The sequence below is a fragment of the Seriola dumerili genome, unplaced genomic scaffold, assembly GCF_002260705.1.
Source record: "Seriola dumerili isolate Sdu_G_001 unplaced genomic scaffold, Sdu_1.0 BDQW01000432.1, whole genome shotgun sequence".
In the NCBI taxonomy this organism is placed as follows: Eukaryota; Metazoa; Chordata; class Actinopteri; order Carangiformes; family Carangidae; genus Seriola; species Seriola dumerili.
In genome coordinates this window covers 2,018,558-2,036,231 of record NW_019174687.1, presented here as the reverse complement: position 1 = coordinate 2,036,231, position 17,674 = coordinate 2,018,558, and the positions used below count along the sequence as shown (strand labels likewise).

The 17,674-nt window shown below is 39.4% G+C and overlaps 1 protein-coding gene across 1 annotated transcript in view; it reads left to right on the top strand.

Moving 5' to 3' along the window:
* The window catches only part of LOC111233833 (choline transporter-like protein 5-A), a 39,645-nt gene extending 22,491 nt beyond the window's left edge, over positions 1-17,154 (top strand). The window contains exons 5-22 of the mRNA XM_022761737.1: positions 2,129-2,213; positions 2,775-2,903; positions 3,178-3,238; positions 3,972-4,095; positions 4,856-4,939; positions 5,957-6,069; positions 6,307-6,438; positions 7,397-7,496; positions 7,944-8,036; positions 8,331-8,418; positions 10,931-11,199; positions 11,321-11,415; positions 12,643-12,746; positions 12,852-12,925; positions 14,128-14,198; positions 14,390-14,478; positions 14,930-15,014; positions 16,939-17,154. Of these exons, the coding sequence (XP_022617458.1) occupies positions 2,129-2,213; positions 2,775-2,903; positions 3,178-3,238; positions 3,972-4,095; positions 4,856-4,939; positions 5,957-6,069; positions 6,307-6,438; positions 7,397-7,496; positions 7,944-8,036; positions 8,331-8,418; positions 10,931-11,199; positions 11,321-11,415; positions 12,643-12,746; positions 12,852-12,925; positions 14,128-14,198; positions 14,390-14,478; positions 14,930-15,014; positions 16,939-17,036 (1,894 nt within the window). The 3' untranslated portion in view covers positions 17,037-17,154. The remainder of the gene's footprint in view (positions 1-2,128; positions 2,214-2,774; positions 2,904-3,177; positions 3,239-3,971; positions 4,096-4,855; positions 4,940-5,956; positions 6,070-6,306; positions 6,439-7,396; positions 7,497-7,943; positions 8,037-8,330; positions 8,419-10,930; positions 11,200-11,320; positions 11,416-12,642; positions 12,747-12,851; positions 12,926-14,127; positions 14,199-14,389; positions 14,479-14,929; positions 15,015-16,938) is intronic.
* Positions 17,155-17,674: the final 520 nt, after the last annotated feature.

Sequence of the window (17,674 nt, the reverse complement as noted above, 5' to 3'; positions counted from 1 at the left end):
TGTTGGGTCTTTCAGCGGGTCTGAGGGTCAGAGTGAATCTGTACCAGAGTGGTCCTCAAACAGCCAACAAAGCATAAACATCAGTGAAAACTGGGACGAGTTTGAACAGCAGGTGCAGCAGGTTGATGGTAGATATATCCACATAACTTCCATGTATCTGTGTCTCTGTGAATACCATGTCCACACTCCATTTAACAAGTTACAGCAAACTGTACAGTGGATTATGGGATGCCACATGCTGCTAATAACATACAGTCTTTGACATGGGACAGACCTGATCAAGCTGTTCTGATGTGTTCAGGTCACAGATACTTACAAACATATATTACAGCCCCACAAGCATTTGACAGTTTTAATGTAGTACCCATACTCCTCCTTGTCTGTGAAGCTGAAGCTGATCTTTATCCCTGACACCATCTGATTCTCCATCATCTCCATGTGTCTGATCCACAAAGAAACTGCAGCAGCTCCAGTGATAAATGCAGCGGCTGCAGGACAGTGATAAGGAGAAAGTGTGAGGACTCAGACAGACAAAGAGCCTCACACACTGAAGAGGCCGAACAGACACACAGTGTGTTCTTCTTGTTTACACTGCCACCTGCAGGCCTATAAAGAAATATTCATATTATACACAGAGTAAGTAGCACAGCAGAGGAGCCTACTGACTTTAAAAGGCCAAAAGATTTTTTCAAAACCTAGATTCATCTTGATTCTATAGATCACAACTACCACTGCAAACAACAAACAACTGCAACCGCACACAGCTGCTCCCTGGACTGTGATGGCTGATTCTCCGAAATCTTCTGGAGTTGTCATGTTGTGTCTTTTGTCTGATTTCTGTGATTGAAATTCTTGTGAGCTGAGTTCACGGCTCAGGCTGAAGTGATGAGCAGTATAATGACAGCAGATGAACCACAGTCCTGCCTCACCATGTTCTGAAGACGTCTGTTCTGACAGTGGCTTTATAACCCCAGGTCTCTCATGGTTACAACACTTTACCACACCTTACTCCATATAAGGTTAAACTTTATCCTAAACATTCATATGTGAAGATGCTATTGAACACAAAAAATCTGCACTGTCACATGTTCTTAGCTACAACATTACATGTGTCTTGTCCTTTCCACACTCAGCTCATCCTTGACAACTAGATTTGGGCAGTATTTTCTAAGTTTGTGCTTTTCTCTACCTCCTTATCTATAAGACCTTGGTTACCCCAGCAACGGAGGATGAAAGCATGGATATATAATACATCCAAAATCTCCTTCACAATTTCTAAATGGATTTATGTTTATTTGTATTGGACATCAGAGATAATGACGTCGTCAGAAAGTGTGAGTCACACTGGGTTTGAAAATCTGTGTTTTATGTCTGGGTGTTCAGATGAGTCTGAAGAGGAGTATGATTTTGGACACAAACTGCAGTCATCAGGCACTAAGGGGTTTTTAAATGACTTTAACTGCTTCTCTGAGCGACGGTTATGTGCAGCAGAACTTGACTGTGTTGATAAACTGTCCAAATCAGCAGCCAGACTACACTTAGTGAAATATTTCAACACAAAATTTAAAGTTTTTTCCATCAAATTGAAACCAGTGCTGCCTTCAGCACTATCAGACACTTCAGGATCATCAGTGTAAATAAAATACAATTCTGCTAATTAGAGCAGGAGGCTGCAAACACAAGGTTGTGAGACTGAGCTGCCAGCGAGTATTTAAAGTACTTTAACAGTTCAATCAGGAGAGGCTCAGGAATATTTGAGTAAGCAAAAAGTTTTATTGCCATGTGCAAAACAGGAAAAGTGAATGGTGAAAGAGCCTTTGGCAATTAGACCTGTTGTGATGTCATCGTATTAGAAAGGGGGATGTAGAAGATCCCCTGGGGTCTAGACAGTAGTGGAGGTGGTGGTGATGAAATGATGAGGTCTCTGAAGATCTGGATGTGATGACGAATGGCTTCTGATGAGCTCGACTTAGAAGCTGGACATGAAGCTTAGACATGATGTGGAGAAAATCACTTTTGCTTGCAGAGTGAGAAAAATGAAATAACATTATTTAACCTCAGAGTTGTTGAACATCACAGACTGATGATAAACTGCATGTGTGTGATTTAATATTGACTTTTTCTGCAGGAAGAAACCCATCCTGTTCTATTTCAACATCTTAAAATGTGCCAACCCGGCGATTCTCATCAACCTACAGTGTCCCACCACTCAGGTACTCTACCAACAAGTAAACACAGCATCAGGTTATCACAGTCACTAATACAATTGAGTTATCATGTCACTTTAACCTGAGGAGAGAGCACTAACCTGCTCTTTTTACACTTGTACAAAGTGGCACATTGTGTCTAGTGCTCATTATCTTAAAGGCTACATGGTCGATGAAAAAAGTATATGTTTCTGAAACCCAGAGAGCCTTGAAGAATAAACACTGCTCTTGCTCAGCATCACAATTTATTGATCATCCTAACGATTAAGTCACTGTAGACCTTCGTCAGTTCAGATGATCAGCAAGTTGTTGTGCAGGATATTCTTTTTTCAAGACTGAAATGACAATATTCCAATGTTCATGCATCTAAGATATTTGGAACTGCAAATAAATCTGGCCCAGTATATGCCTGTGGCACGGCCCGACTCTGGCCCATATACAGCAGACTGTCAGATGCTACTTCCACATCTGGACCAACTCCGGTGCACACACAGAAAATCTTCCAGTTGTCAGCCAGTTCTGGAGGATAACAGCGGAATCAACACGTGTGTGTGTGTTTTCTTCCAGATGTGTGTGTCACGGTGCCCGGACAGGTTTGCCACCTACACTGAGATGCAGCTGCAACACAAACTCAGCAACAGTTACTGGGAGTATTATAAACAGTTCTGTAAGCCTGGATTTAATGACCCTGACAAGGTACTGACACTGAAACATGACACTCAGTTATTAAATAAACACATGTATACACAATAAACTGTGGTTAAAAACAGTCATGTACAGCAGAGTACAGTAATACAATATAGAAAGAGTCAAAGTGGATCCTGTTTCAGATTTTGTTGGACAGAATCTCAAGGTGTAGCCAGACATTGTAGTGTCCAGTAACAGAGTACCAGAACACACACACACACACACACACACACACACACACACGTTATTACTCAAACCCTCATGTCTCCTCTGGTTCTTGCAGCCAGTGTCTCAGGTTCTCCGAGACGAGGACTGTCCCTCCATGATCATACCCAGCCGACCATGTAAGGATTCCACACCTCTGTCCCGTACAACTAACACAAAGTTTCAACTGATTATGTGTTTAACTGTGTTTAAATTTAAAAGTAGGTAATATAAGACTCCATTTGACCAAAATCATTCAAATAACCTGTCCATCTGCTCTGCTCATATTAAAAGTATGCGTACGTGTAAGTAGTGGAAATACTACGGTGGCCCTGAGAGCTCAACACACTGCAACTTAAGAAAACACATGCAAACAGACAAAATACAAACAACTTCAGAGAACATCTTCATCAGTTTGAGAACACATGAGCTGGCCCAGCCAGGTGCGTCCCAGCCAGGCTCCCCACTGTGTAGTGTCCCCTGGAAACACTTCTGTTGTGTTGTGAGTATTTCTTCAATGCATTGTGAATTTTTGAAGTTAAAAGCATTAAACAATAACTGCGTATGGATGTGTTATAATACATCCACGCAAGTGCATCACAGTCAGGACGTGGTGCAGTGGTGAGTATTTGCAGCACAAGTGTTGAAGATGAAGATGTTTGACGTCTGTTTGCCTTTGTTTTCTGAAGTTGAAGTGAAGGTGAGCTCTCAGGGCCACCGTACTGTACACACTCTGATCAGGAGTCAGTTATTGACCTGAAAACAATGAAACAATAAGAAGTTACGCAGTGGAACCACATTACTGACAGCTGTCATGTGTGTGTGTGTGTGTGTGTGTGTGTGTGTGTGTGTGTGTGTGTGTGTGTGTGTCAGTTCTCCAGAGGTGTCTACCAGACTTCATCACTCTGAATGGGACTGTGACTGTGGCGAACAGGACCAGGTTTAAAGATGCTCTGGAGATGCCGCGCAGCGTTACTGAACTCCAGCATGCTGCCAAGTACTGACACCTCTTCTTCTACACGTTTAACATTTGTGTGTTTTGCTGACTTCACACAAATGAACCAACCAATGAACCAATGTCACTTTATCCAAAGACTCTTTACATTTTTACACAAAAAAAGTATACGTTAAAAAGTCAACTCAGTATAACAGCATCGGACAACCAAAACAGATCAGGATTCTTCAACTGAATCTTGTTAAACAATTATTTCCTTAAATCACAGTACAGAGGGCAATGGCATCAACAACCCCAACATCACATAAAACACACAAACGTTGCTCTTCAGGAGTGCCTTTGTATCTGCCAGTAGTAAAGTACCAGTTCTAAACTGAGCACACAAAGACCTTTGCATTCTCAGCAGATTTAATTTTATATATGATTCTGTTAGTAAGCATCTTTAATTTGGATGTAGTTTCTAAGTTTTGGCATCCTACAAATTTCTTGTTTCCATTCTTCTTTTTATACCTTTAACATTTTTTTTTAGCTGTTTTTATGTTACACTGCAAATTATTCCTAAATATGAAATTCAGATCAGCAATTGAAAAAACAGTAGAGTGTTAACGTCCAATGTGGAGTGTTAACATCCAGCTGATGTACACAGATCCTAAAAACATGGCGTATCTCTGCATCTTTTGAAAGTGTTTGAAATAACATCAGTGGGACCTGTCTCTGTCTCCTCTCTGTTCCAGACCCTTTTAATCTCTAGTTGGATTTCAGCCTTTGTCTACACATGAACTCTTCTGTCTTTCCTCTGCAGGGGTATAACGGGACTAGTGGACACTAAGGAGCTGGGTGTGAAGATAATGGAAGATTATGCCAAGTCATGGTCATGGATACTCATGTAAGTACAACAACACACAGAAAAACATCTGATCTGGTCTCAAACATACTTGGTGTCGGTTTCTCTGTCGTCACTGTCACTTGCCACTTTGTCTCTGAAAAACACCCGCGATAAATTTACTTGATTAAATATTAGACCTGATGGTCCACTAATGCTTCAAGTTTATTTTATTAAAGAAGTTGGTCACAGGTTAAAGTTGAGATCCTTAAGATTTTACTCCCATGGTTGTCATGGTAACAGCAAATGAATACTACAGCAAACAAGAGAAGCTGGCCTCGTCCAATGTGAAATAACATTTATGATTCAGTTCACAGATTTTTTACTCCTCTCTATAAGTGAATACAAACACATTATTCAGATATAAAGAGATAAGGCGCTCTGAACAGACATCTGCAACATTCAACAAGATTCGTTTCTACTCAGCTACACACACGTTCACTGTGTGTTTTGTAGTCACAACTGAACTGAGAAATGAACGCATCGTTTCAGGAGTTCAGTTAACATATTGTGTACAACACATCTGTCAGGCTAGCACTAGCTTGATTTCCAGATATTGCATATTGTAGTTCAAATGTATTATCTGGTTTTATTATTATTTTTATATATAAATAATAACAGAGTCCTTAAAATGACACATTACATCTAAACAAATAACAGCAAAGTTTTTTGGAAGTAAACATCAATCACAAACATGTGAGGAGAAACAACAATGTAAAACAATTTCAAACAGAAAATAAAGAAATGTGGCTGAAGTTAAACTTGTGGCCTCACCTGATTTAGGCTCCGCCCCATTCCAGTTTCAATATGAATACAGATATCAGACTGTTGTGAGGCTGACAGGTACAGGTACAGATACAGATCCCAGCTTCGTGTTACACCCTTGTTCTCTACTATCACACTCCGTTTTAACACTCACCATTACCCTGTAGTACCTGCCTGTGGCTCCACAGTAGAGTTGACACAGGTTTGATTTAAAGCGTCGCTTTCGTGTTGTTCTTCCCTGTGACACCGTGACAGAGGTCTGCTGATAGCCCTGGCTGTGAGTCTGGTCTTCATCCTGCTGCTGAGGTTCACAGCTGGGTTACTGTTGTGGACGACCATCATCACTGTCATACTGCTGCTGGCATACGGTGAGTACTCAGGACTGAACCTTGTTTTAAATGGACTTCAACCGGAATCACCATTCTCACTCATCAGCTCTCCCTCTGCTGCTGTGAGTCACTGGAGGTGACGGCAGAGAAATGATCTGAAGTGATGAAAGAAATAATGGAACAAAGAGTGAAGATGTTTCTGAAGCCTCCTGTTAGTATTATAGTAATATAATATTATACAAGTTCCTCATTGAATGTGTGTATGTGTGTGCACAGGTATGTGGTACTGCTCCATGGAGTGGTCCCAGCTCAGACACAGACCAGGCTCTGATGTTGCCATTGTAGAAGTCGGTTTGCAGACTGACCTGCAGGTCTACCTACAGCTCAGACAGACATGGATCATATTATGTAAGTTTAGTGCAATTTCACAGGGAATTTGATGGTGTCTTCCTACCAATACTACCGGCCAAAAGTTTTACAACCAAATCACAACCAAATTTCCAGTTGTTATTGAAATACCAGTAACTCAGGTGCAGTGAATAACCTTAAATAGTACAAAGCTCAGTGGTAAATGTTTCTTCAGAGATGAAGAAACTGGTGAACTTAGTAAATAAATGAAGCCTTGAAAGTTAATGAAACACTTCCTCCAGGTTGATGGAAACAAACTGTCAGTACACCTTCTGATCATCACCATGACAACAGCGTGCTGCAGGAAGTAGACTGTATACTGCTGTCAGAGTAGAGAGGGATAGACCAGGACCAGAGGAAGACGGACTGGTTGGTCAGGGCTTCATCCTACAGCAACATCATGAGCCACAACATTAGAAGAACAAAACCAGCACAGTCTCCAGACCTGAACCTATGGAGCTGGTCTGGGATGAACTGGACAGAAGTGACACATATTAGTTGAAACTTCTGCAACAGAGTTGAGACCAACTTTCTGAACAATATTTGATTTTCTCTGTATGACATTTAGATTCACTTTGTTCTAGGCTTTAATTTCACAAACACTGAGATGGTGAATTATTCAAATTTAAATAACAGCTGAGGTGTTGTAAAACTTGTGACTGGTGGTGGCTTATACATCTGTTACTTTAAAAAAGTTTACTCAAGTAGAGGTAAAAATTGTACTTTTGTCAAAATGTAAAAAACATAAGTTAAAATGAACGAGCGAGTAAATGTTACTGTGTTACATTTTTAAAAGGATGAAGAGGAAAAAAATGGTGATAATAATAAAATATGAAAAAATTGTAAAATTAAAGAACATCCTTAGGCTGATGCAATAATTCAACAAATGAACCTGCAGCTGCCTTGGCTCTGAAAGTACTGTATGAAGAATGAGAAGTGTTGTTTGTTGTTTTGTCAGTGGTGTCCATGGGAGCGATAGAAGCCTTCATCTTGGTGATGTTGCTTTTCTTAAGGAGAAGAGTCCAAGTGGCCATCGCCCTGCTCAGAGAGGCCAGCAAGTATGAGACAGAGGAAGAGCAAACAGCAAAGACACTCATGACAAACTAGATTGTATGGAAGCATAGTGCCGCCAGAAAAAGAAAAACAGATCAGGATCATGTTATAACGTGAAAAGTTTATTGTTATAACGATATTTTTCACATGAGATATTTTCACGTTATTAGGACATACAAGCTTATCATGTTAAAACAGGGAAATAAAGATAGAAGAAATAGTATGTTGTTATAACGTTGTTAAACCAAGAAAAGTTTCTTGGTATATTCTTGATAAGTTTGTATGTTGTAATACCGTGTTAATGATTATAACATTGTAACATGATACTGATCTGTTTTTCTTTTTCTGGCGGGGCAGCAATAAACCTCCATACAACTGTCCTTCAGAATACTATAATTGAAAAAAAAAAAAAAGACAGTTGCTTATGTCTTACGATTCTTCTGTTGTTGCAGAGCCATCAGTCACATCATGTCCACGCTGTTCTTTCCAGTCGTCACCTTCCTCTTGTTGACTGTCTGCATCTCCTACTGGGCGGTCACAGCTGTGTATCCTTCACAGAGGTCACATGAAGAGAAACAACTCTTTGTACTTTCAGAGCTCACGTTAAAATGTATATATGAATTGGGGTTCCTCCTAAAGGCAGCGGCCATGGGCTTGAGTCCGACCCACGGCCCTTCGCTGCATGTCATTACCTCTCTCTCTCCCTGAAATACCTGTCTATCTCTCACTGTACTGTCCAAATAAACTCAAAAATACCCAAAAAAATATAACTTAGAAATTTTATGAATTACCTATATCATTATATACATATGTGTCTTTAACCAGCACTGTGAAACCAGGTACCTCGCATCTTCAGGTGAAGCCATCTACAAAGTCATGTCCCCTAATGTGAGCTGCCCCTACGCCAACAGCACCTGCAACCCTGAGGTACAGTTTAGTCTTTCATTAATGTCTTCTTCTGTTTTTTTGTCATGATAACATTGTCCATCATATTTAGGAGTGAGTGTATTGACAAAAGTTTTAGGTCCTTTTGGGGCTCCGAACAGTCAAACAGCGTTTCTCCATATTAGTAAAACACAAAATGACACAAAGCAACTGATAACTATTTGTGTGGGCTGGTGCTAACTTTATCTGATGGTAAATTGTGATACACTTAGTAAATATCCCTCTAAGTTGTCTGCTCAACATGTTCTGAGAACAATCTGAGTCTGTACAAGAGGCACTGTAGATTTCACCATGTCCAAACCTGAATCGACCGAAGTGTTGGCTAAACACTAACTGAGACAGCTGGGCACAGACAGAGTACTTCAAACGGAAGATAATGGTGCACATTTTCAGACAGTCCCTTCAAAGGTAACCCTGCCCTCCTCCACACCTGCAGACACCTGCAGAGACATTGCTGTATAAATGGGATTTGTTTTGGAAAGTTACCAAATTTGTTGGATGCAGCCTGGTGTTGGAAGGATGTGATGAGGGAGGGGTTTCAGACCAGTGTTCATTTCATTGACAAAAACTATGTTAAAAGACAAGAAAAATTTGACTAAAATATTTGGAGACAAGAACTTTGAAGAAACATTTTACATTTTTTCTCAAAACAGATAGTGAAAGACAAAAGGACAAATCAACTTTTTACTGTTTAAGTGCAAAGTCCTATTCAACAACCTACATGTATCTGCAGCAACAGTTTCCTCTGCCATCTAAAATACCTTTTGTCCAGAAGTTGATTTAGCTGTTCGACCTGTTGCGCTGGTGTTCATAAGAAGCTAAAGCTCTGTCTCTGTCAGTAATGTTATCTGATGTTACTGGCTCTTGGAAGAAACAGATTTATGGAGTAAATTCATCTATAATCCACTGAGAATGAGACAAGAAGCAGCAACAAAACAGTCAGGACAAATAGGCAGCACTGTGATTTATAACCAGGTAAACTAATGTAACTTTTTCAGGTGCTGTGGAAATAGATTTAGTGTTAATGGTCCTTTCAGTTGCTGCTGATGTTGATTAAAGAAATATCACTGTCCTTCTCCTCTCAAGCTAAAGCCAGACAGTCAAGTGAGTAAATCCAGCCTCTGAATGACTTGCTGCTTCTTGACAAAGACAAGAGACTAGATTAGATTAGATGAGACTGAGTGGCTCTGTTCCGACAGAGAGTTTCATCCAGCTGAGGACAGACCATCTGTGTGTGTCAACAAGTAACTGAACCTCACAACAGCCAAGAACGGCACCTATAACCAGCCTCAAAATGCTATATACAGTATATAAAGTCTAAATGTCACTGATGAAAACTAAACTTCATCGTCTTTAGTTTTTATTGCATAAAAAATAACTGCAGTTTGACAAAAATAATACACACTTCTGTAAAAAGATTGAAACTAAATCAAAGTCAGGTGCCAAAATGAAGAGTTTCAGATGCTGGTGGAGGACCTGAGCACTTTTTCTGAAGCATACTGACATTAACCCTTCATTCACCGAATACACATTGGGATTGTTGTCAAATACAGAGCTGCACGGATGACATATTTTTGTAGCCCAACCCCAGTCAATGGGATTTTTCCATTGACAGCGTCTCCACCACTAAACTTCACCTTGTAGTTTGCTTTAGCTCTGACCTCTCCTACAAAAGCCTTTCCTCTCACACAGTTAGTGACAGTTTGTATAAACTCGAGGCTGTAAAGATGGACTGGTGAGTAGATCAGTTTTCATGTTCAACGTGATGATGATGTTAAACGTCCCCGACAACCTCTGTAGTCTCATTTACACACTTGTTAGCAGCCGGCCTTTTTTAACAGACGTAAAAGCTTCAAGAAATCAGGACTGGAGTATTTACTGACGTATTTTATGTTGTAGAATAAAACGGGAAAATGTCTTGAACTTGTGTTAACCACAGACCTTATTTCAGCCATCTTAACAAAAACACATTCAAAGAACCACAGACTTCAGGACCAGGGAACAGGAGGAGCTAAAATGCAACTTCTCTCTGGGTTTTAGGCTCATTCCTGCAGCACTGTATAATAAAATACTTAGTAGTTAGAGAATTTCCTCATTTATTAGTTGATTTAACAAAACATCAATCTGTATCTCTACCATCTACAGTTTACTAAAGACATAAAATACATAAAATACCCAAAAAATAATAAATAAATAAAAATTCAGAAATGTGTCACCTCACCTGAGGAAAAAAAATGTAGGTAAAAGTATTAGGATTGTTCTGTTTCTAAAACCAAAATTTTACTAACTGACATTAGTTTATTATTCTAACTGACATAACCAATATATTTTAAATGTATACCTGTATATATTGTGCAACCCTTCACATTAATATAACACACAACCACATTTATTAATATATCATTTATATATTGTGTAGACTGAGATTCATGTTGCACAAACTGCTCAAACCTGCTCAAAGATGTAATGACTGTCTCTCTGTTCTCTCCCTCAGACCTTCAACAGAACCAACATCTCCAGGTCAGCGTTGTGTCTGGGGTCTCAGTGTTTGTTTGGCTTCTATGGTGGGGAGACGCCCTACCACCGCTACCTCTTCCTGTTGCAGCTCTCCAACCTACTGGTCTTCCTTTGGTTGGTCAACTTCAGCTTGGCCCTGGAGCAGTGCACCCTGGCTGGGACGTTTGCTAGCTACTACTGGGCCAAGAGGAAGCCTCAGGATATCCCGCCATGTCCTCTTTTCTCATCCTTCAGCAGGACCATCAGGTCAGGAGATACTCTGAGGACCGAATCTGAGATCCTGTTTTGTCTTTTATCCAAAGTTGGAAATATACAACAGAGAGGCTTGTGTGTAACAATGTACTGAGCTCTTCCTCTGTCTCTGCAGGTATCACACAGGGTCTTTGGCCTTTGGAGCTCTAATTCTTTCAGTCGTCCAACTTCTGCGGATCATACTGGAGTACCTGGAGCAGAAACTAAGAGGTTTACATACACACAAACACTATCACACAGTTCCTCCTTACTTCCTTACTACTATCACTACACTGAGGCCTGTTCTATGAAGCAAGTTCAACATATCCAGGATAACTTTTAGTTATCTGGCTTCACTGAACCTAACATTGTCCGCCCTGATAACCTGTATAATGAAGCAGGTTATCAACTGGCTCACTTAAGCCTGGGTTTACCTGTCCGGTTACGAGCTCGTTCATGTGAAAGAGGCAGAGTTATTCATTATAAGCAACATCGTCTGAACCATGAATAAAGTACCTGATATGATATGAGAAGACACACTGATACTTGCCTGTAAACTCAGTCATATCAATGTCAAAAAGAGATATTCAACAAGATGAAATATAAACAATATGATCATGACTGGAAGAAAAAGGAAACCAACCAAATCATTTTTAATCATTAAGGTCAGATTAAGGATATATTGTAAACAGGTGCATGAATTATCATGAAGTTTCTTTCTCAGTATTTTCACTCTTTTGTCTGATGAAGAACAAACTGTTATGATCATGAAGCAGATAAAACAGTTAAAGTTAATGTCAGACTGTTTCTGCTGCAGAGAGGAGAGAAAGAAAAGAGGAGAGAAGTAGTTCATGTCTGATGAGTCAGTCTGAAATGTTTATTTCTAATCATGGAACAGTGAACAGTGTGTGGATCATTGTTGGTTTAGTTGCCATTTCTCCTCATATTGTTCTGAGCTGCAGTGATAAAGAAGAGAGTAAAAGCTTCGTCACTGTCAGGAATCCTGTCGATTAAAGAGTCTGTGTTCATGTCAAATGAAGCTACAATAGTTATTATGTAATTATTTAGTGATAAACTCTCCTCTGTTTGTTAGAGGCTCTGTTTTAAAACCAGAGTAACACATGGAAAGACTCAAACAGCAAAACATCCACTGATCTATACAAATATCTACTGATAATTATTATCTGACACTTTATTGTAAGTCTAACTCTTTTGTACCTGTCGGGATCCTGTAGGAATGATGACTCTGTTTTTTCCAGTGATTTGATTGGTCAGTAGTTTGGCTGTTGACAGGTTTTGATCAGATCCAAAGCAGGTTAGGAGTTTAGCTCAAGTTACCACGGTGTTACCCCGGTAACAAGTGAAGAATCTTCAAGAGTTAAACCTGAAGTTACCTGGATAACCTCAGATCCTGCTTTGTTGTAAAGACCTCTGATCCTGTACATGTTTGTCCTGTAGGTGTTGACAACAGTGTGTCCAGGTTCATACTGTGCTGTCTGAAATGCTGTTTCTGGTGTTTGGAGAAGTTCTTACGCTACATGAACCATAACGCCTACATCATGGTGAGCTGCTTTAATGTGCTACTTTTTAAGTGTGAGTAGTTTGCCTACTTGCTATGGACTGTCCAAGGTTGTTGTGATAGCTGTGTGTTGTCTCTTCTACACCAGGTGGCGATCTATGGTAAGAACTTCTGCACCTCAGCCAGAGAAGCCTTCTGCCTGCTGATGAGAAACGTAGTCAGGTGAGGAGGGTCCGTGCTTTCAGTGCCCCACTCATTCTCTCTGGACAGCTCCGTGTCCTGGGTTTTTGTGTGGATATATTTTTGTGCTATTAGCTATTACTAAAATGAAACAGGGCCCGCCCTCCACACGTCCCAACTGACACACAAGAATTGAATATTTCACCCACTTTTTAAAAAAATAATATATTTACACTTATTGGAAAGAAGACAGTGAAACCAATAATAGAAAGAGTAAAACAATCAAATTACTACTTGGTGATGATAACGCCAACACATGAACCCGTGGGCTCTCTCTCACCTCACACTGATGGTGCACAGTGGTCTCTCTCCCTCATCTGATGCTAACACCGGGGTGTCTCCCTCATAATGTAGTCTGTAGGCCTGATTTATCCTCATCAGCCTTGCTGTTGTCTTCTAAATCTTCCTGACTGACTCTGTGTGTCTAACATTTCACAGGAAGTTATGTTAAAGTGCCTGTTAACATATATTTTTTGTTGGAGTCTGCATATCACAAAAACAAATTGTGATGTAAAAACATAATTAAGTAAAAAATATGTATTTTTCTGATTCTGAGAAAAACCTCAGCATATACGTATAGGCCACCTGACTTCATATGGATAACTTATGTAAAATGGTATCTTGGAGAAATAACAAACAAAATTAACTGCTTATCTTGCCAACACTGTTGGTAGCTGTCTGAACTACCAACGACCATCTAACTGACCAGTTACCTCCGACAGACTGCATCCTTCACGGCTGACAGGATTGACCTCCAAATATACCTATATATGTTAACCTGGGAGTTTGACAGTGAATTCAACAGAGTTTTGTTTATTGTGCTGTTTTTGGGCACAACTTTGGTATTTAAGTCTCATTTTCAAAGTGATTTCAGACTGTGGTGATGTCACTGAGTTGTACTGAGTTCAATTTGCCGACCAATGTATCAATCGGACCAAAAGTCTCTGATGATGAACTATTAACCAGTGAAGTTTTTTTTTTAAATATGTTTTATTTTTATGCCAATATCATAATGTACACCCTACTGTATGTAACTGTATTTTTTTTTTAAATAATAAAAACTTTTAAAAAATTCTTATGATAATAGTTGCACCACCTTCTCTGGCTGAGAATACTCTGGTACTGTGTTTTGAACATGTGTTAGATGAGTGTCTAACACATGAGCTTTCTGACTGTCTCTACAGGGTTGCAGTTCTGGACAGAGTGACAGACTTTCTGTTATTTCTGGGCAAAGTGCTGATAGCAGGAGGAGTTGGTGAGTAACAATACAAGGTGGAAGTCTGAACACCGGGTGTGTTTATGATCCACATCACAATTTCCAATGATGATGTTTTACCTGCAACTCATTTTGATACATTTTTTTGCGTAAAGTTATGACTCGGAGTTTAATGATCAGCAATATAGTGGTTCATTCTGTATGTGTGTGTGTGTGTGTGTGTGTTTTAGGCGTGTTTGCGTTCTTCTTCTTCACTAAGAAGATCCCTGTCATCCAGGAGGAAGTGCCTAATCTCAACTACTACTGGGTCCCCATGCTGGTCAGACTCACACACAAAATGGGCAATATCCAAAGTTTAACTTCTCAGTACTGTCCACCCCAAATATACCATGCAATATTTGTGATTTTTCTGTATTATTTTTGATATTATGAAAAATATCACATGTGGAGGAAAATATTGTAATATTCAATATTATCAAATATCAATCCTTGCCTTTAGGTTACTGGTATATAGAGACACGCCCTCAATCTGCACAACCTCTACTTTTGTCCAGTAATCCACAGGAATATAAATTATATACCAACAAGTAGATGGAAATACAAGGAAAGACATCAAATATATAAAATTTATACAGAACATTTTTAAGACACATTCATAAAAACAACACTTACTGTTTGAGTCACATTGATTATGTCTCAGGTTTCTTGTCATCTGATCAGAGCTGCAGATCCTGCTGCAGTATGTCTAACTTCTATGTTTCTCACTTCAGACTGTGGTGATAGGTGCCTACCTGATCGCACATGGTTTCTTCAGCGTCTATGCCATGTGTGTTGACACGCTCTTCCTCTGTTTCTGTAAGTACAATACTGTCATTATTGCCTTTGGTACAGTACAGTACTGTTTTCTGAGATGAATCAGGACATGTAGATTGAAGCACTGAAAACAAACTGGTTTAACAGGCCCCAATGGTCATAATATGGTCAGTAGTACATTATTAAGTTTTAAATAATTTGTTGAAATAAGATAACGTAACAGGGTTTTTAGTGTTCACTTGGTAAAGAATGATAATATTCTTAACATGCAGCCTAGTGAGAAGGTGAACTGAAATTAATATCTAGCAGCAATTTCAGATATGCAAGTGTACAAGCAACTATTTGAGGTTCTTAATATTAAGCCTCAATCAAGTTGATGTTTCTCACTTCCATTCCTTCAGATAACGATGCACAGGTGGTTTATACATATCAGGAGAATCAGTCCATTTATATTTTCCAGTGTCAGTGGTGGCTCCATCTAGTATTTTTTCAGTATCAAAAATAATCCAGTGATTGTTGTCTGCACATCCATGATGGCACTGACAACACATTACTCCACATTGCTAACACTCAACATGGTTGATTGGCACTCTCTTCTGTCCCTTTATATATTGATATACTGGAACCTATGGACAAACAGGCTAGACATACAATTTCAAACTGTCTCTCAGTTTTTCATTAAAACTATCTTAGATAATGTATAGTACCTCTGATGAGCCCACTGGCATTTCTGAGTAGGTTAACTTATCCTGAAAATAACAATGGGTTTAAATGGGTTAACTCAAGGTATTGTTATAGCAGCCTTTCTCAAAGTGTGGTCCACAGAGCAACAGTGGCTCCCAAGCGACCCCTTGTAGTCCGTGAGTAAACTAGTTAAAATATCAGATTTTATCATTTTATTTAGTGTTTCTGAAACTGTCTGTGAGTGACCACAAAGCCTACTACAGAGTATTGTATATGTGTTGTTGTCTATATTAAAACAACTCATATGTAAATTCAAACATTACTTGGCCTATATGAACTGGCTGTTTTACAATGTTGTTGGACTTTTGTTGTTGGACTGTTGAACCGACTGCTTTGTGACACTGTCTACTCACGTAGCTATGACAGTCAAATATGATCAGTATGACATTTAAAAGGAAATGTGGATGAAGCTAACAGTTATCCTGCCCTTGGATTGTGCTAAATTTCAGTTATAAGCAGCTTATAAACTACAAAACACAAACAACGGACAATATCATGGACCGAAGGATTAAGACCGTGTCAGTTAACAGTAAATCAAATGAAACCTCCAACATAACAGACACAACAGGCAAGTGTTAAATGTTGAGTTTTAATAGTAATGTACTCACCACAACTGAGACTGGTGGTGCATTTGATGACACCCGGCCAGTGTTTAATTGTGTGTGATAATTCTGAGGCTACATTAATAGCAACACCTGTTGCTGTGCAGTGTGTGAGCCGCAGGGTTTGTGGATAAATCAAAACTCTGTCCATACGCAAGAAAAAGTTGGGTGGTCTGTGAGTTTTATTTTAGTGATTAAGTGGTCCTTGATCTGAAAAAGTTTGAGAAACACTGTGTTAGAGCTTTGGATAAATTCATCCATCCAGTAGCATGTATTAATGTGCCTTGAATTTTCTTTTCTAAATCTTTGTTACACATTTACCTCTTATGATAAGGTTGGATGTTTCAACTGAGTTAAGTCTGTTTCAGCAAGTCACAAAAAAAAAAATTCAAATGGCTGCACTGATTTGAGTTTGTCTCTTTTATTTGTGGCTATTAAACACTAATCTCTTATTGTCTTTTTGTCTCTTCATTTACAATCACCCTGTTATCCTGCTGTACCACTTCCCATCCTTATAATGACCATTACTCTGACTTCCTCCTTTTCCTTCGGTCCATCCATACCTGCTTTTTCTCCCATGCTTCCCCTTCTTCCATCCACTCGTTTATCCGGCCAACCAGGTGATGACTTGGAGAGGAATGATGGTAGTTCAGAAAAACCTTTCCTCATGTCTCCAGAGCTGCACAGAATTCTGGGAAAATCCAGTCATTTGCAGTGATAGCCTGGCCTCCTGTGCCCTCCACTCCATCAGCAGCGAGTCTGCCCAGTCTTCTGGTCATCAATTTGGAGGGACACACAACCCTGAATTGACATCACCTGTCCAAATCGAAGAGATGCCCAAGTCCTAACACTGACAAATAAAGTACTGGATGGTTTTGGGTCAGATCTTTTCTTGGAGACCCTGGAAGTTTTTTTTTTTTTTTATTTCTGCAAAGCTCAACCTTAAAATGGCTGGTCTAGGTCACCACTACTAAACATGTGTCAAGACACAGGAGATAATTCCTCATGAAATCTAACTTTGAAGGACCCAGCAAGTGCCATCATTTCATAAGGAACCAATAGTAAAATCAGAATCTGAAGAATTTTCAAAACTTAATGAAGTCAAAAATAGAAGAAACATAACTAAAACAAAATGAAACGTACCTTAAAATGAGGCAGCTGCTTGATCCAGGACTAAGTTTTTGCCGGACTATATTTTTTCGTCTGGAGCCTCTGCAGTGTCAGTGATTAATGAACTGATTGAGGAGGCTTGAAAGTAACATTTTTGTTTTGTATTTAGATTCAGTGTGTGTTTGAAACTTTTGTTTCTACTTTTATGAATGCTCATAAACTGTTTTGTAAAAACTTCACAATGTG